The 20271-nt window shown below is 46.6% G+C and overlaps 1 protein-coding gene across 3 annotated transcripts in view; it reads right to left on the bottom strand.

Annotated features, from left to right (window-relative positions):
- SLCO3A1 (solute carrier organic anion transporter family member 3A1) overlaps nucleotides 1-20271 on the bottom strand; it is a 319452-nt gene that overhangs the window by 13042 nt on the left and 286139 nt on the right. For all 3 annotated transcript variants that reach the window (XM_028122068.2, XM_028122069.2, XM_028122066.2), the window contains exons 8-9: nucleotides 17163-17338; nucleotides 12387-12451 (exon numbers count right to left, since the gene is read on the bottom strand). In XM_028122068.2, the coding sequence (XP_027977869.1) occupies nucleotides 12387-12451; nucleotides 17163-17338 (241 nt within the window). The remainder of the gene's footprint in view (nucleotides 1-12386; nucleotides 12452-17162; nucleotides 17339-20271) is intronic.

The raw sequence follows: 20271 nt of genomic DNA, 5'->3' as shown, positions 1-20271 counted from the left end.
TGGAGTCCGTTAGGCCCTTTTCGGAGTTGTATGTTGCCAGCCCTCAAAATGCTTTAGGGGGTGCCCTCCCCCCTTCTGGGACCCCAGCTGGTTTTATGTTTAAAAACTGCAGTCCCTCTTCATGCGCATTTCTAACTAAATGGACCAACTTAACCGAAAATCATTTGGAACTTTAGTGGGGAACCTTCCATCTTCCTAAACTGACTCTTCTCAAAACTGGATTGGACAGGCCTGGCTCTAAAATTTTCAACTGAATAGCATGCCTATATTGATTGGTATTTTGCAGCTTCCAAACATTATCAGGAATCTAAAATTTATACTAGCTGAGGCAAACAAAGAAAAAAGGGCAGCTAAAGCCGCTCTTCTCCTTCCTTGTTCCTCTTTGTCTCAGGATATATGGCAGCCTCCTGGCTCAGATCCAACCTCTGGCACCATTTTCCTCTATTTGCTCTGCAGGTCCTCTATATTGCCCCAAGCTAATCTTTTCTTTCAACTTCCCTTTCCCTATGAAGGAACTTCTCCCTCCTCTTCCAGACCTATTAAAATCTCCTTTAAAGTTAAGTATCGGAGGATCCAAATAAGCCCCCCATTTCTTATGTTCCCTGGAATAGGGCCAAACTGTGAGACATAGTTACAGAGTTTCCCAAAGTGACTGAGGACCCCCATAAGGTTTGCTGAAGAATTTAACAGAGTTATTCACATTTACCAACCTGGTTTCTCAGATTTGTATTAGTCCACATGCCTGTTGGTGAGGTCCTGGCCAAACAATGGATGAAACTAGCCCGATGGGAACAGCCTGAAGGGGATTTAGAGAAAACAGACCCCTAACTTTTGGCAGGATGCTAGGACACTCTCTGCAAAAGCTTCACCAAGCAATTATAGTAGCTTTTACTAAGCCTGTTGACTGGAACAAAATTCAAGTTTGCACACAAAAGCCTGATGAACCTGTTCATGACTATTACAATCAACTCCAAATTGTCTTTAAAGAACATTCTGGTCTTCCTTTAGATGTAGAATCCACCCGGGGAGCACTGAACTCAACTTATTAATTATTTGTTAATATTATTAACACAGTATTTTATTTATTTTCTTTTTATTACTGTTTGAGATTGAGCGAGTGAGAATCCAAAGAAGTGCCCCCACTCAGCACGGAGCCTGACGCAGGGCTCAATCTCATGACCCTCAGCTGATGACCTAAGCCAAAAATCAAGAATTGGACACTTAACTGACTGAGCCACGCAGGCGCTCCGGTATTTCTTCTTTAGTTAAAAGGATCAGGTTGGAATGGGAAACTGCCCACCGCAGATTTAATGTGGCAAATCAGCTCACTTGTACCCTAGATGAGTCACCTAAAAGAAAGTACTAAAATTCTTAATCTCCAATGCTGGCCAATGAACACCCCTAAACGAAACCAACCCTTCCCTAATTTCTGGTATTACTGCTAAGGGCCGGGACCGTGGAAAAAAGATGGTTACAAAGTGCTCCGGGCACCTGCAGCCTTCTATCCAGCCTTTTCGGATGTCCTCTTAATTCCCAGTACTGGGGCTCCGAGGAACTACAGGAGCTCTTCCCAATCTTTTTTCCTGATCAGCTCAGAGAAACCACTCTCCAGATTGGGAATGAATCTCTGTCTTTATTGACACCAGCGCTACGTTCTCGTTGCTCAAGCCCCTGCCTCGGATACGAAACCAGTTCAAATAGTGGGGATCTTTAATAAACCTCAACAGCTTGCCATCTCTGAACCTAGTCCCATCTGTTTAGGCCCACTGATACCCTTTTCTCCTTATTTATTTATTGGGCTGAGACTTCTTAGAAAAATATCATGCCAGAATTTCTTTCTTCCAAAGAACCTGACAGTAGTAATCAAAATAGCCAACCAGGCAAATTAAAGGACCCTTCAGCATCTATTATTTGTTCCGACTCTGGCAGCGCACTGTAGCTGAGTCTGGGGACACCAATCATTTGTCCCTGTTGGATCAGCTACCATCCTTTTTACGGGCAAGATCTTCAATTGTTATTGGTAGAATCCATAGTATGCCTCACATCGAGATTCAAATAGATCCCTCAAAACCTGTCATGGTCCAAAGGGATGTTCTCGCAAATGGTCATTTGGAAAAACTGACCAGAGATGCCCAACAATAGGCCCCAGAGAAGGAAAAACAGCATTAGAAGTCTAATAATTGTTGGTTCAACAAAAAGAGAGAACTCTGCTTTGAACCAACTAACCATCTGGCCCTACCAGAAATTCTAGAATTCTAAAATTCCCACTACTTACCAATGTACTAAACCACTGGTCTACTGACAAAATGATACCATGGATGAACCAACATTGGTGAGGAAATACCAAAAAGGCCAACAATGTGCGTGCCTCACTTGTCTCGCCCTGTCCAAAACACAACGCAGGGAAACCTGTTTGCGTTGCTCTAGGACGCTTTAAATTAACTAATGGGCCATTCGAGGTTTGCAGATGAATTTCATAAGTTTTAGTCATGGTTTGTATGTTTCCTCACTGGACTGAGGCTTTCCCTTACAGACAGGCCACTGCTTTCTCTGTGGCTGAAATTCTGTTAGAAGAAATGATTCCCACCTGGGGAACTTTTCTCGAAATTCATAGTGATTGGGGACGCATTTTACCTGTCAGGTGCTTTGAAAGTCTGTGCTGTTTGGCCAGTTTTGGAACACTTTCATCGTGCGTCCCATTCTCAGTCCTCAGGGTTATCTGAATGGACTCACGGTGCTATGAATACACCATTGGCAAAATTTGTAGCGAACCCTCCCAAAACCTTGGCTGAAAGCACTGCTCTTTGCTTTCTAAATCTCAGCTCCACCCCTGCTGGGATAGTCACAGGATGTCTACCATGCTTGTCTCCTGCCTCCTTTGGTAACAGCACTCCAGCTGGTCTTAAGGAGTGTGTTTAAGTGAAGCAAGTTAACTCTTACTTGCTGACCTAAGTCCCTTGATCTGTAGCAGAACTAATTTACTTGGAGATTTGCAGAGCACTGGGCTTCAGAAGGAAAGACCAGAACTTTGCCAGGCCCTAGAAGCCAGCAAGTCTCTTTGAAGCCTCTTCAGCTTTCTAATTAGCCTAGCAATTTTTAAAGCAAAATGTTGTTTTTTTTTTTTTATTTTGAGGTCACACAGATGACTTTACTGACCCCTCGTTGTGTAGCCGTAGACCTTGCCCTTGCCCCCATAGAACACAGTACTCCTGTACCTCACAAGAACCGGCACCCCCGAGCACGGAGACAATGTTTGTAGCCAGCAGCATCGCGTCTGCACATGGTCAAGAAATGTCACAGGCTACCGCACTCCCTTTGCTGATGACCCTAAACCCCTTTAGAAACCTCTGGGCCAGGTGGAAACCTCAGAGTTGGCTTTTGGACAAGAGCCTGCCTTCTTCCCACGTGACCAGCCTTAAAGCTCATGTTCCTTTCCAATCACAAACTCGTCTCTTGGAATACTGGCCTCTTGGGCAACCGGAAGCCCAACTTGGTTTGGTAACACGTTGACCCGCCGTTGATAAGATATACTTCAATACTGTAAAGGCCTCATTGCTTCTATAAAAACAGCCATGCTTCAGTGGAACAATCTTTTCACTGTGCCCTCGTGGGAGAGCATCACATCTGGCAACCTGGACCTTTGGTCTACTGGAAAAGACACCTCCAGAAAGATGTTCTTCAACCTCACACTGCTAACCAACCCTGTGCTGCCAAACGCCAGAAAACGGACTCCTGGATTCACGTGACTCATCCAAAGAGAGCACCAAACCCTGACTGGACCCGCACCCATCTGGTGACCTGAAAATAAAGATTTCCCAGCACCGAAGCAGACGACATCTGTTGGGATCCGTGGGCCAGGCCTGTGAGAAGATTCTGGGCTCAAAGAAGTCTTTTTTCATCTGGATATTAACAGACTTAGACTCTTATCCAAACTTCATGGTTTCCGAATTTTCAACTTTATTATTAGTAACAGACTTAGGATCTTATCCAAACTTCATGGTTTCCGAATTTTCATCTTTATTATTAGTAACATCTCTAAGTTCCAGCAGTTCTTTCAAGATAACAATGCTGCTTTTAAACATCTCTGAAGTTTCGCTGTTTTGCAGAAAGTTCACCCACGACTGCTTCATGTTTATACACATGCAGTGTATCTTCCCAAATGCACGTGGTGAATTCTTCTAGGGAGTTCCTGCAGTGTCCACTGTTCTGTCCTCATGACTGCTTTGAGTGGGGACTCCCAGGAGGCATATGTGACTCTGGGGTTTATCTCCGGAAGGGGGAATTTTTCTTCCCTAAGCTGGAATGAGGGCCAATAGTTTGAGCTGGCTCCTTTCAGATCTAGGATCTTGTTTTAAAACCTCATCACACAATTTGGAATGGTAGTGTTACTTTTGATTCTGTACTTACTCCCTGTCAAACCTTTGTAAAAACACTATACCCAATAAGGACATGATCTCCAGTGCCTGAGACTTCTGCTACCTGTCCTTGTTACTCGAATGGGACCTTAGTAGGTTTCCCATCTGCACAATGTCCCACTGCCATGTGACACAACACCCAGGAAAGATCCGTCCTGGCAATGAGGGACAAAGGCCACTGAATTACGAAAACGTGACTTTTGCTCAGTGATGCTTCTGGAGAAAGATCTTGATCAAAAGGGGAAAATGTAAAAAATAAAGGGACACCTCACTGAAATGGAGTGGGGGAAGACAGCAAGGAGGCATACCCCTCAGGGTTAATTATGGATCCCAGTGGAAGAATCATCAATTACGGGCGCTGAGAGGGAATAAAGTACATTGCATCTCCTTTAATCCACCATCCCAGGAACTCAGCCACTGAGGACCCATCACCACTGTGGACCTGTGCTTTCCTTCAGAACAACCCCTCCCAACCTCCTCCTCTTTCTAGATAAAGTAAGATCCCTCTCCTTTGTTTACAATGGGACTTGCCTGTGGTTTTGCAGTAGCCTGTATGTCCTGAACTGCAATTCTCTTATTCCTGAATAAACCCATTTTTGCTAGGAAATAACTTTCATTCTTAAGGTTAACACAATAACTACTATTAACTACCCCTTCTCCCCAGCACTGTGTGGGGGCGGTACTCTCATTATAAGCCCCCTCCATGACCCTGTAACACACCCCCTATTTTATATGCAGAGAAACTGAAGCTGAGAGAGATTAATTATTTGTCCCAGGCTTGACATTTCAAAACCCCAAACCCAATAATCTCCTTCTTACTAATTCAAAGTCTGTTGATTTGACAAGAAGATTTTAGGGCTCTTATCAGGGATTTTCAGGGCTATAGAAAACAACTTATTTACCCTCCCGCTAAGCTCCTAGGAATAACTGGCTGGCGGAAGGCTGGTTTTGAAGCTTTCAGAGGTGAAACACACACACACACACGTTCTGATCTTTGCAAAGTGCGGAGTCCTCCCTTCTCCTGGGTTGTTAATGCATCGAGAAGGCTGGGAGACTGTTTAGTAAGCAAACAGTATTTTGGAGAACACCTCAGGCACGACTACTGGCAGATGCTTGTCAGGAGAAAATGCTGACAGTCGCCTTTCTTGAGGCAGGGAGCTCAAGGCTGCAGGATGCTTGGTGGTGGGGAGGCGATGAGAGCTTTGGGACTGGAGACAGCCGACTCTGGATTCCAGCTCTGCCACCTGGGAGCTAGTGACCCTGGGAAGTCACTCAACTTCACTGAATCTCAGTTGCATTGTTTATTAAAATGCGCACAAAATGCCTTCTGGTATGGAGTTTTCATACAGATTAAATGAGATGGCATTTGTGAGAGCCCCTCGGGTAGCTGGCTCTTAACAGATCTGGTTCCTTTCCTCTTCTTTGGAGACCTGGAAACGTGTCCCCCTTTACAGCACCATCTCTAGAGAGCTGAACACCCTTCAAGACAAGACTCCGAGAATGACCCCCAACTGGCAAGAATCCTTCGTGTCGTAAGAGTAAGTCAGTTGTGGCGGGTAATCAGCCGCTTCCAGAAGGGAGGTCAAGTGGATAAGGTGTAAAATTAGTGCCTACTTCTGCTCTGAGCATCTTCATTCTGTCATGCTCTCAATTACCTAGAGAATAAAGAGGGAGGGTGATAACGGTGCAGTATTTTAAGAAACTGCATGTTTTAGAAGAACACTCTCCTCCCTGGAGGCTGCAGTAGCCTCCTCTCCCTTTTGCCTATGTCTCCTGGGGAGGAGCTCATGGATGGAGTGGGCATGAACCAGTGCCCCATCTCTGGGACACCGGGAACTTGCTGTATGTTGGGAACGGTATCTGGAGACTCCGTGCTGTTACGTGCTATTACAGAGGATATTAAAAGGATTAAATCTTACTTCCTATTATACTCTGGCCCAAATTGCAGCTATCTATCTACCTATATATATCAAAAATGCAGTACTGTTCAAGGAAATGGTCTTCCTGAAATCTATTAATGGAAATTAAACCCCATGGTCTTATATTTTGACTGTTTAAATTCAGTCCCCTGCTTTAAAAAAAAAAAACAAAACTGGGCCTATTTATATTCTTTGGTCTAAACTTTAAAGGTGAACTTAAAGGCTTTTGTAAGAAAACTAAGTTCACATACCTTTTTGGGACAAAATGGAAGCTGAAAATTACTCTTGCCATTTACATTTCCAAACCTACCCATTCCTCCCCAGCTTAACTGCCAAGACTTGGAATCACCACGGAATCCCTCTTCAGCCTGACAGAATTACTGTCATGTCCAAGCACATGTCCTACTGAGAGGGTTGGTAGAAAAATAGATTCTCTCTGCTTCAGCAAGGCCAAGGATGCTACTGGACTTTGGCACCAGCCAGCATGGCCCGTGGGTATTTGACATTCCCTTTTCTTAAATCTGGGAAGTTGGGTGGTGCTACTTTGTTCTCACTTCATTACTGGGCTCCTTGCTAAAGTCCCTGAGGCTCGAAGAGCTTAAATAACTTCCCGAAGGCCACCTGGTCAGGAATGGCAGGGGGTACTCAAAGCCGGCTGGGTCTGCCTGCAGAGGGGTCCACGGTGAAAATGCGTGCCACCTTAGCACAGGTAAGGAAGTGAATCCTGGGTGATGAGGGGACTTCAGGATGTCGGACACATCATTGCTTAATAGATGTTCGCTGAATAAGCAAACAGGTGCACAGGTGAGTGGGAGGCGTCTTTCATGCACCCCCACCATCACACCCCACGCCTGACCATCCCTGGGTGTGTGGCTTCTCGACTACGGCTTCCGGCGCGCTGTGCTTACTTCTTCCAAAGCGCTCATTTAATGTGTTCATTTCTTCCACCTGCCTGTAGAACTTCTTTAGATTCAAGACTTCAGGGTAGGAGCCTAGCAAATGTTTGACCAGCCACATCGGGAGCTTCCTAGATGCGCTGCTCCTGGAGTAGTTCAAGAATCACCCAAGACACAAGGATAGTTTGCTCAGGAAGGACACACGGGTCCAGAGGTACACCCAGGGGCTGATGTTCTCTGTGTTTTTTGCCTAGCAGGTTGCTCTGAAAGCTAAGAGCAGGCATTTGTGGGAGGTGAGGCTGATGGCCAGCCCAGCCCCGACAATACCCTTGAGACGACTGATTGATTGTGTCTCTTACTCCAGGATAAGGCTTCTCCATACGCTCAGTGCCAGGGGCTGGAATCTTCTGCTCCATCTTGTGCTTCTGTTGGTTCTCTTTTGCTTTCCTCTAGTCAGTTGGCGGAGGGGGGCGGGTTTCAATAGACGTTACCTCCACCATACGCTTCCACCTGTCGTTGCCGTTTTAGTTCCACTGCTCTACCCTGGTTTGCTGCTTCTCTCTCTGATGCTTTGGCTCATTGTGTCGCACCCTGCGGAACAACCTTGCTCCCAGGCTGACCTCCCTAAATCAGAACTTTGAATGCATGTCCACTCTCCCATCTTTATCTGTCATTTGCTCCACACTGGCAACTACTTAGCCAAGTAAAATCTTTTTTCCCTTGAAATTCAAGGTCCAGGCCTACATATGCCTGGTCCTTGCTTCATTCTCGTACTGGAGCCCCGTGAGGGCAGGATACTGGCTCCTGCATATTTTTATGTTCTTTGCAGCCTCTTGAACAGTGCCTTGGATGTAGCAGGATCTCAGTGAATATCTGTTTCCATCCACAGCATGCAGTAGACCCCAGGGGCAAGATTCTGGACCAGACCCTCAAGCAGCTGGCTTGCCAAGACCCAGAGAGAAAAGCAGCGATCAGGACATTTGCAAAAGGATGAAGAAGGACGGATTTGAATGCATCAAGGATTCTGCTATGAGCCGACCATTCTGTTGACTCTGAATGTCCTGACTCAGCTCAGTGTCCTTCTCCCCCACTCAACTTCTGCCACTGTCCTGGGTGATTTGGACTTCTCCACGGACAGGCAGTTCCTCACCCCAGGCTTTCATGGACTCTTCCTCAATGTCAAAGCCACTTACTTCCTTTCCTCTCTGGCCATGCCACACCCTGGGCTTTGTGTCCTGTTTCCCTTATCTAGCCTACGTACCACGGTCCACCACTTAGCCCCACTTTGGCCACCATCCTTTATTTCTTTGCCCCATACTCTTTCCAGCGCACCTGCCACTGATACTACAGACCACGTTTGCACTTCCACTCCAGGGCTGCTGGGGAAGCTCCCTGAGCCACACTGACCCTTGCCACCACAGTCCGTGCTCCTGCTCTATCAATCCCGTTCCACTGGCGTTTAAAGCAACAAGAAAAACATATAATCTCACATTCCCTTCTGGGTCCTACCTTCTTTCCTTATACTCTTCACAGCCAAGTATCTGGAAAGAGTGGTCTCCCCGTGCTGCCCCACTCCCTCACGCTCTGCCTCCCTGAGGGTGGTGCCTCAGAGACTGTCCAGCACGATAGCCACTGGCCACATGTGGCTACTTAAATAAAACTCAGTAAAAACTAAAACTTATAGATGCCCCATCTCAACTGCTCAATAGCCACAGGTGATGCAAATATAGACCATTTCCATTATTCCAGAAAGTTCTACTGGACAGTGCTGGTCTATGCCACTCCCAAATTGCCCCTCCTCCTGGGCTTCCTGTTTCCATGAGCCATGTCCCCGTTCATCGTGTGATCCAAGCCTTTTTAAGGAGGTTTCACCGTGGATTCTTTCCTCTTACATACTCCAGTGTGTACACTTCCTTTCGGAGATTAAGCCTTGAATATGCTTCCTCCATCCATACCTCCCCACCCAGGCCATCAGCTACTCTGTTATACCAGTGGCTTACTGTTCAGTCCCTACATTCTCAGTCTCCCTATAGCAGATGGTGGGCTTTCTTCAAATGCACAACCATCTGGTGCCTTCCTGGTTAAAGTCCACCCATGACTTCATCTGCCTTAGAGCTAAAGGTCAACCCGTCGACAGGGCAACGACTCTTTCGGATCACATTCCTGATGGCCGCCCACTCCTGCCCATCTTTTGCCAGTCTCTGCTTGCCCCGCACACTCCGGCCACATGGGGCTTCCTGCAGCCCCAAACATGATGCTCCCTCCCAGGCTCATACTTCTGTAAGGCCCTCCCTATAAAGCACTCTCTCCTTGCTCACCTACATAACTCTCACTCCGTCTTCATGTCTAAAGTGGACATCACATGGTTTCAGACCCACACCGCTGCCAAGGCCGGGTTTGGTGGCTCTTCCACCTGTCCCCACGGCACCCATGCTGACGCCATCCTGTATCTTGTCACACCAAACCGTGATGCTCCACTGAATTCCCACTACCCACACAGGGCCAATCACAAAGGCTGACAGTGTCGCGGAATCTGATTTCTTGGTTGACCCCTCACTAAGTAATGGTGGTTAATCTGACTGGGTGCTGCAGGAAATGGAATCCGGCAATTGCAAAGACTTCTTTGATAAGCTGCTTTTAAGTAAGAGATGAAGCTATCATATCCTGCTAGAGTGGAGTTATCTAGACTGTGATTTGTGACCCATAAATGGGAAACAAAATCAATATCGTGGGTCATGACCAACTTTTTAAAAAGCATGGAATAGAACAGAATACATACATATTAAGGGTATTGTTTTGTGAAATTTTTGTTTCAGCTATATTACTGCATATGTATGTGTGCACTGGGTCATAATGTAAAACTTATCTCTCGCTGGGGATCAGTCACAGAAGTTGAAAAATACTATTCCGGATAATGCCTGGTTAATTATTGCTGGGGCAGACATACAAACAGTAGAACTGCTTTAGGGCAATATACAATGATCTTAATGATCACATTAAACGAGCTCTGTAATTTTCCATTCTGTCTTCAACTGTCCCGTAATTCTCATTAACATTTCAGAAATATTTTACCAACTTTTTTTTTCATTTTATGCTATCAAGTTATTCTAAAGGGTAACTTTTTTTTTTTTTTTTTTTACCACCCATATTGAGTCTTTAGCATCTGTTTAGAGGTGCAGAGATTCCCCTAGAGGAACTCCACAGATGGGGGAGTTCCACCTTCCCTGGTCAGCTTGCCCGAGGACCCCCCAGGAGGAGGGCTGTGCCCACTTACCTGGGCATGGTCCACGGAAGTCTGAACCCATTAGGTGCTCAATAAATATTAGTTTGTTGAATCAATGTGTATGGGAAACGATTTTACCATTTACAGAAATAAGGGTCCCCAACTTGCTACCTGATGTTACACACTCCTTTATCCACCCAAATCAGGGCGGCAGGGGTGAGGCACTGTGATGCGTGCATACTCAACCCTCCAGAGGAGAAGAAGAAAAAAAAAAAAAGAAAAAACCCATAATGATTACCCTGTGGTTACAGAGTTCTAAAATCCACTACAACTTCCAGGGAGGCCTAAATGTTTTAGGTTTGAATTTCTACTGAACTTGTCTTACCTTGGTATCTTCATACCTAGAGAATTTCTGCTTTCTGCAAGATCAAAATAAGATACAAATGCCATTTAAGTTTCCCTCTGTGTACCAACATCCATGGATTGATAATGGTCGAGAGAATGCTGAGACCTTGTCCTGGGCATGGGAGGAAGGATCACAGCAAACCACTGGAAATATTTTGCCATGGACAGAGAAGGGAAGTGAGGAGGGGCATTTGCCCAGAACTTGCCATTCCCCAGGGAGGACCTTATGAATGTTCTAAGGGTGAATGTTCTTCTTCCATATATCAGTTATACAGGAATTCATCTCATCATAAGAGTAACAGGCACATACATATTCATACAAAATTTTAACACACTTAGAAAATACGCCTTACATGTTCTTTACTCAGACAATAACATACCATGTTTGTGTTTAGCTTTCTAATATTTTCAACACGTTTATACTTTAAAAACACTTGAGTATATAGTATATTATAGACTTTTCTTCCCCCTCCACATGGCTTGTGCCCTTTCTAAGTCTATAAACACTTTCCAGAATTTTAGAGGGGGCCATAAATCCTACTGGAATGCTGGACATTAATGGATGTAACTAATTCCCTGGCTCTTGGACAGTTGGGTGGTTGCCAATTTTTTCATTTTTTACAAATATTTTCATAAACATTTCTATAGCTGAGTCTTTGTGCTCATCCACAGTGATACACTTAGAATGAGGAGTTTAATTTTTACTCTAAAATTACACGCCATTGGTTATCTCCCTTTGCACATTGATTTGCCATAGAATGTCCATGCCACTAGTATTCAAGGGGAAAAAGTTACCCTGTTTTGATCTTGGCCTTGACAAAGGGACGTTCATAAAGCAACAGAGGTCTTCAGGGAGAAGGGTGGGGCATGCCTGGCAGCTGGGTTACCTGGTTGGCCTTTCCAGCTTCGCCTAAGCCTGTCCTAGGAACCTGGGAGAACCATGGAATATTCCCGTGCTCTGTTTGCTCATTTTAAAAATGAGAGGGTTAGACTTAATTCCTTATACATACCAAACCTTGGAATCTACGCTCTATAGCATGAAGGTCACATTTGCCCCATCCTGGAAACCCAAGGTAAATAAACTCAATCAGTTTGGTAAAATTTAAAGGGTGCAAAGTTTCCATTTGTGAGGCATTGTAAGAAACCCTCTCTGTCCCAGCTGGCAGCCCCATAAACGAAGCATTTCATGAGCTGCACGGGGTTTGCTTAATGAGGGAGCCACGTTACACCATCAAATGTTTTCTTTCCCTTTGGTGCCATCACTTTCCCCTTCTTATGCCGCTGAAAATTCAGTGTGGCACAGAGACAGAGTTTATATAAAGGAAAACTTTGCAGTACCCAGAGAGAGAACAGGTCTAAACCCAGAGCAAAACGTACAGATTTAAAGTTTCTCTTGTTTACTAATAGTTATTAAAATTCATAGAAAAAAAAAAGGCAAGCTCAAGGAATGGAACAAAGTCATGGATATTTACTCACCTGGTCATAAGCATCCAATTCATTACTGAGGGAATAAAGAGAGCATACATACCCAACAAACGGAGGAGGAGGAACAGGACTCCCAGGGCGTAAGACTTGAGTTCAGGGCTCACTGTCCTACGTGCAAAGAGGTGAAGAGGAGAGAGGAAAAGATTCTTACCACTCGCTTTAATTAACAGACCCCAGAGTCATCCACTGCCGTCCATCAGAGCCATTCTTTTTTTTAAAAATTTTTTATTGTTAAGTTAATCACCATACATTACATTATTAGTTTGTGATGTCGTGTTCCATGATTCATTGTTTGCGCATAACACCCAGTGCTCCACGCAGAACGTGCCCTCCTTAATACCCATCACCAGGCTAACCCATCCCCCCACCCCCCTCCCCTCTAGAACCCTCAGTTTGTTTTTCAGAGTCCATCGTCTCTCATGGTTCATCTCCCCCTCCGACTTACTCCCCTTCATTCTTCCCCTCCTGCTATCTTCTTCTTCTTTTTCTTTTTTCTTAACATATCTTGCATTATTTGTTTCAGAAGTACAGATCTGTGATTCAACAGTCTTGCACAATTCACAGCGCTCACCATAGCACATACGCTCCCCAGTGTCTATCACCCAGCCACCCCATCCCTCAGAGCCATTCTTTAGAAATTAATGGGTGGGTTGGTTGGTTGGTCATCCATTCATTCATTCATTCATTCATTCATTCATTCGGCTTTCTCTGCCTAAAGTCTGAAAAAGAACTAACTGCAGTGACAAGATAAGTTTAAAAGTGTTTTTTAATAACAGGGCTAATCTTGTCATTGGAAGAAAGACATGCAAATGTGGTCCCTAAAGTCTTCCTTTAAAGGCGTTTTGCTTTTGCCAGGACAGGAAAACATCTTAAGTTGGTAGCACACATGTATTGGGGAAATATCAACTAGGAAGACCATTTCTCTTCTGGCTTCACAAACAGCCAGCACCATGAACACCCTCGACCTTCTCAGGTTATTTTGTGAAATCATCCAGACGGGCATGGTTTGACACCGCAGATGGACCACACTTGCAAAACAACCCATTCATCTATATCCAGTGTCAGTACCTTTTAAATTGGAAAAGTACCTTCATAGAGTCATGGTTCTTTGTTTTGAACTGACTCAATCACCCTGGCTCTGCTTTATCTACAACAGTCCCTTAGAATGATTCTCTTGCACATTTTCTAGAATATTCTCAGAGTGTAACATTTTCTGGGATGAGTACGACAGTAGAGGAGGTTTGGAAAGGTGACCTATTCCAGATAAAGGGGCCCTCACAGCTGATAACACATCTCTTTTGAAATGCCTCTTACTCTTGAAACTCGTATTAATTCAATGCTTGTCCTCTTTCCTTGAGTCAAGGGACAATTTGTATCTTGTTCACCATGAGTGCAGTGATGATATGCTGAGTAATATATAAGTGGGTGGAGGGGTAGGCACATGTCTCTCACTCATGACCCAGGCTGGCCCCATCTCTGGCGGAGTGGTGAGGGGTTGTGAAGGGAGACATATTTGCCCGACTCCATGCACACCTGCTTTAGGTCATCCTGGACACCACTGGCAGAGAAACTTCCCCTTATGCTATTTCCATCAGGAGTCCCTAGGGGAGATGGAGAGGTAACCACACGACTATGACTCCTGGAAGGACTTGGCTAGGCCTAGAACCAGTCCAGTGTGGCTGAGCCTTTGGAAACACCAGGAGCATTTCAATATGGCTGAAAGACCAGGAAGACCCATGCAACACAGGGAGGACCTAGGCAATCAGTTCTGTAGAAAATAAATGTCAGAAACAAAGTACCATTGGATATCTAATACCCAGGATACATACTCTGACTATGGATTTGGTAGCTAAAATTATATTTTTATATGACCCCAGAGGTCATTCATCTCACCATCCAACGCCATCCATTCCAATGACCTACCACCTGGTTCAAGCCTCAGGTGGGCATGTCTTTGGCTTCTTGGAAGAGTGGCCAAAGGACACCATCAAACCAAAAGGAACATGGATGTAGTTTTTACAATCTTTGCCCTAGTTCTAAGATTTTCAGTGAAAACTAAAAATGTGTTATTCTTGGGGAAATACCCATTTCTTCTCAATTATAGAGAGTGCAATATGGGCCAGCAGGTCAAGACTTTCTCTGAGTGATGGGAAAACCACTCTCTGGCTGATGAAACCAGATATCTGAACAATATCAACAATGAGATCAGCATTTCTGGACAGAACCACAGCCAGTTCTCTTTAGAATAGACATGTTTCAAAATCCAAGTTCTTCGGAGCTATTTTCAGCTCCATGGTTCTGGTTTTTGCACATTCACTTGAAGGTTCTGAATTGAAAGACATCCAAATAAAAGCAAATTCTCCTTTTCAAGAAAACGTGCTGGCATGAGCTAGAATACGCATGAGCTAGAATACTTATCACTTGAAATTTGCTTTCCTTTCAGCTCTCATGTCATTAGGAATAAAATGAGCAAGGGGCTAAGATCTCCCTTCATATCCTGTTGGGGAACTGGTTCCCCCGGAGGGAGTCTTCCTTCTCGGGTCTAGTTATGCAGAAACGGAAGGTTCAGGTCTGAATGTTACTAAAAGGTCTGGGCAAGGCCAGGGATGGGGGCTTAGGTCTACAACTTACGAGCTGATGACCTTGAGAATACTGCTTAACCATTCTCTGAGCCTCCACCTCCCCATCAGTAGAAGGGGAATGCTAATAAGGATGTAAACACGTAATTAAAACAGGAGCCCGGCGCGGGCTCCGAAGAGGGGCGTGATGGGGGTTAGCTTATATCCTCGCCTACGGGTGTTCTGCACACTACAGTGGAGCCATCACTCTGGGACGGCGTAAGGACTGGCACACACCTGGGCTGTGGCCCAGGCTCTGCCCTCGTGTCTGGCTAAAACATCTATGATGGCGTAGCGGACAGGGATGGTGACAGAATAAGGTGCTACCCCGGTCATCTCGATGGACCCAATGTGTGAGCCTGTGCCTCCAGCAGGCCCCAGCAGAGCATGGAGTTATGGGGTGGCTGAGGCCCAACCTAGGTCATGTAGATCATCTGCTGCTGATCTATACGAAGGAATCAAATGTTTCCTGAAAATCTCCAAGAGCTGTTTATCAAGCTGGGACTTGGAAGTGATTAAGATTTCAACTTTCTGTGTTTGCTCTGCCCGTCACAAACAGTGAGCAGGCTCTTTTGTACAGAAGTCATGGGGAGCAGAGAAAGGCGACTAGTCACTGCTAATTGTCATGAAGGTCATTCTTTCTGCACCTTGGTGCCTTTTGTGTGTGACCAACACAATATAACTTCACAGGAATTTCTAACAATGAAAAATACGTTATCCATAATGCAGCCACCTTAGACCCATACCTAGGGTCTGATGGGTTTTGTCCACATGCGTATTATATATAATCAACCTCCGTATATAATTTAAATGCAATAGTTCATTCCACAAATACTTTTCACATTCTTAGGAATTTTCATTATCCGATTGAGCTATGGCACAGTACTGTAATTTAATTCATTATTCCAATTCAGGTTCTTCTGCTATTATAGTTAACATTGTAATAAAAATCTGTCAGCACAGAGCTGTTTTTCTGGTAGAGAAGTATTTTCCTAAGTGGTGAGAGGCTGGGTTACCTCATAAAAAATCTGAACATTTTTATGACTCTTGATTCACAATGCTATATTGCTTCTTTGAAAATTGGAGCGATAGGCTTTTCAATCCCACCAGCAGTATACGATTTGACCAGTTTTGCTGCAGCCTTGCAAGGACAGGGTGTGAATATTTAACACTGATTTCTCAAGTTTAGCAAGTATAGAATGGCACTTTGTTATTATTGCCTTAATCCTTCTGCACATAACAAGGCTTTGCTAATGACCTCCTCGAACACATAAGCACTTCGTAGAAATGCTCTTCCTTAGGAACTCATAACCGAGATTGGGAAATGTGATGGCCACGGGGAGAAAGAGAGAGGAGGTGGATAAAGCAGCTGGGGATGTGCGTTGTTGGCACAGGTCACACTCAAGCATTGCGTTCCTACTTGTATTTCTACCCCCTAGGAGTGAATTAGCCAAATCCCAGGAAGGTGGGTCTGTCTGTGTTTGGTGCCACTTCCTCTGGTTCAGTAGAGACACTGGGTTATGGAGCATTCCACTTCTAGGTTCCTCACACAACTCTAGATAACTTGGCAAGTGTACAAGTTACTCAGAAGATGACGCCATAGTTCACCTCGGAGGCACCTCCCCTGCCCCCAGGGCAGGTCCCGAGAGGCAGGGAGCCACACACTACGGGTGCTCTCTCCAGCCATCTATTTATACAAGAGCGGTCACTTCTGGTACACACATGTTCTCAATGGGACCCACACCACTGCAGGAGGCCAGCAGGACCAATGACGTCAATCCCCGGCCCCCATTCAGAAACAAGTCTGAGGGAAAAATGTGCCCAAGGTCATGTGGCTGATCAGTGGCTGGACGGGAGCTGGACTTGAGGACTTGGCTAGTCCAATGCCATTTTTGTTTTACACCAACGATGCTGCTCTCTGTAAAAATCAATGTAGGACCACAGTTCCTTTCATAATCATCTGCAGAGTCTACTCTTGGGAGGGTATGAAAGTGCATCATCTCCCTTGGGCCACACTTTCTGGTCTCTTGTGAGGTCCCTGTCAAAGGTAACAGATCCCTATCAGCCTGAGGAAGCTGGCTTGTGAGACTCACACGGTACCCAACGTTCTGGTCTCCTGAGGACCACGGACACCCAACGAGGTAGGCAAGGGGCAGGGCGAGAGGTGAGGCTGGCTCGCCAGTCCCTGGGTCTGAGCTTACCTGATAAGGATGATGACCGAGGGTGTCTGCGCCATTGCCCCGATCATGCTGCAGACACACATCACACACAGGAAGGTAAGGAAGGCCTCTTGGCACCCGGGACTGGGACATTTTCCGGGAACCACAGTCGTGTTCTCGGGCGGGACAGTCGTGAGGCACGCACAGCCGGTGAGATTCTGAAATGCAAGTATTCGGCCCTTTTAACTGGGGGCATCTCCTGTTTCCGAACCCAAAGCCATCCATCAGCTGGAGCTGTCACAGCCGAATTATGCATTCTGTGGCATTCCATTAATTAGGCCTGAATAAACGAGTTAGCTTTTTAAGGAGGCTGCAAAACACATGCAAATAAAGGAATATTTAAGGGGAGGAAAGCCCATGTCCCATCTCTTGTGTGTTTCATTTCCACATTCCAGAATCCCTCAATAAGCTGTACCCTAGACAAATGGGTCACCCCCCCCAGTACAATTAGAAAGGAAACTGTGCCTCCACAATAGGATAAAACATTGCCAAATTCACGTTATAATTACTTGCCAATTTGTCCTCTCTTTTATGCAGTGATAATTACAAGGAAGTGTATTAAAAGAAGTACATCGGGTAACCTGCATATTGTTGCCGGGTTCGACGCCCAGTGTGGCACTTGGAACAAAGGACACGCATTGTCATGCACGAAGTCGCTGCTCTTGTGGGGCCACCGGAAGGGGCAGCTTAATGGGAACATTCTCACATGACAGGGTAAGCAGAGGGGGCTAAGGGGTGCCAGGAGCTCGGAGCAGATCACACACGGGCAGCGAGCTAAAGCCCAAGCCAGACAGATTTATTAATTCTTGATCCAAGGAGAAAAAAAAAGGGGGGGACTGCATTCCACTTGATCTTGCGGGTGGATCCTTGCCCAGGTGCCCCTGCTCCCGGGCGCGGTCCGGTCCCCCCTTCATCATCAGAGGAATTTCTGATGGCAAAGGCAGGAGAAGGGGCGGGGAGAGGCAGTGCCAAGCGAGCGCCAAGCCAATTAAGGTTTGATAATAATAGTGCAGAGGCCTTTAATGAATACAATCATAAATGATTCATTGCTTTTCTTCTCGGGACTGCTTGGCTTTCAGAGCACACGCCAGGGAAAATCCTCCTGAGGGTCAAACAAATCCCCTTTGGCTTTCACATTCTTCCTGCCTGTCTTCGTTCCTCTCCACCCTCCCTGTCCCTTCTTTTCTCTTCCCACAGAACACAGCATAGGTAGGGGTTTTTCTCATTCCATCAAGCCACAGGGGATTGCTTTCAGGGGTGTCCAAAGGCCCTTTAGGTGCCCCCCGTCCCTGCCCCATCAGGGCCACTTGGTATGGCTGTGCCCTGCACAGGGCTTTTATCCACAGGGCAGAGCTGTGGGCAGACAGGGTGTGGGGCTGGACCCTTCTTCCTAGGAGCTGTGCCCAGAGCAGGTGCCTCTGTGTAAATAGCCCAGTTACAGTACCCCGTGGCGTTTCCTGTAATTCCTTCCCCCAGAGGTGCTGAGGCCTTGCCCCTCTGCCCCTTCCCACACACCTCTGCCTGGGGGCTTCCTAGGGCTTCTGTAAAACCTCCTCATTCTGGGAAGCCTCCCCCTGCTGAGCCGGCTCTGAGCCGGGGCCCTCTGCACCCCTGAGGAGCCGGCACCCCCTTCCATGAGGACACACTCCACACCCCGCTGCAGGACCTTCACCACACGGCTGGAGGAGACCTCGTGGCTCCTGGCAGGAGGACGGAGTCTGAAGCACACTCTCCCGAGCATTTCATGGAGCTGAGACACAGCAGGTGAAGCTTAGCAGATGGTTTTGGAGCACAATATGCCATGCTCTTCCCTCTGCGTTTACCAGGAGGCAGGACTTCCCCCCACCTAGAACTTAAAATGTCACTTCTCTCCCTACTCAGGGTTGGGGAAAACTGTTCCCTTCCCTCCTCAGACCCCAACTTCACAACCACACTTCGCTAACTGTCTACACTCACCACCCGCCTCATCCCCCAAGCTCCCCCTCACTCGGGCTGGGCTGGTTTCTGTCCCCCACAGGCAGGAACCCAATCCATATCCTGACCCACCATCTACTTTTCTCTTACTGGAGCCCCCCCCAGGAGTGCACGCCCCTGAACCACACCCGTCCCTGGCTTCCACAGCCCATAACCCTCCCAGGCCCACTTGATTCATCCTGCCCCAGGGCTCTGAGCATGTTGCCATCTCCAACCGGAATCCAAAACAAACATCCAGAGCCAGATTCTGCACTGTCAGCTTGGCGCTACCCGCCCCCCTACGCTGGGAGCTATTTCCCTAGAACCCCCTTCCCTGCAGGGGTAAGGGCTAGACGGGGTGGGGGGGGGGGGCACGACATGGGCGCGATTTAGAAGGCAGATGTGAAGCAGAGGCCACTACCCTCAGAAAGTCAGACACAGGGATGACATCACACCTGTGGAGGTGCCCAGAAGGTGCTGGTTGGCCCTAGCATCCATGTTTATACCCCCCTCATTTCTGCCTGTCCTGCTGACAACAGGGGCCCCGTGCCCACCTCTACTGATGTGGCTGTTTGCCTGCTGACATGGCCAGCACCCCCTTCGTCTCACTCAGCAACCACGTGAACACAGCTTCTTGGGATTTTCCCACAAGCCCCCACGTACCCACCTGAGCAGGTGCTTCTGGGGATGGAGTAACTGTCCTCCGATCCTTCATCTCACTCCTCCCAGATTTTAATTCCCCAACTCCCCCATGTTCACAGTAGCTCTGATTCCCACACTAAATTCTTTATTTCCAACATACTTGTGGGTGCTGTTTTCCTGACCAAACCCTGACAGATGCACATCCCCCGCCCCAACCTCCTTTCCTTCTGCATCTCTTGCCTGAGAAGTGGTACCCTATTAACTCTCTGGAAACCGGGTGGTAATTCTGGACCCCGCCCCTTACTCCCACGTCTAATCCGTCTTCCTCATGACTATGAGGCTAGTGAGGCCAGACACCACTGTGGTTTTGCTCCCTAATTTATCCTCAGCTCTAGGGGACAGGGCTTGGCTCATGACAGGGAGTCAAGAGCTATTTATCGAACAAATGAATAGATCTCAAGTCCTATTCATTTCACTGTATCCTAAATCCTTCTCA

The sequence above is a fragment of the Eumetopias jubatus genome, unplaced genomic scaffold (genome assembly GCF_037043125.1).
Source record: "Eumetopias jubatus isolate StellerSeaLion01/CBP00866 unplaced genomic scaffold, mEumJub1_p1.0 scaffold_7, whole genome shotgun sequence".
Lineage (NCBI taxonomy): Eukaryota > Metazoa > Chordata > Mammalia > Carnivora > Otariidae > Eumetopias > Eumetopias jubatus.
The sequence above is the reverse complement of the archived record's forward strand: the minus strand, read 5'-3'. Positions and strand labels throughout refer to the sequence as shown.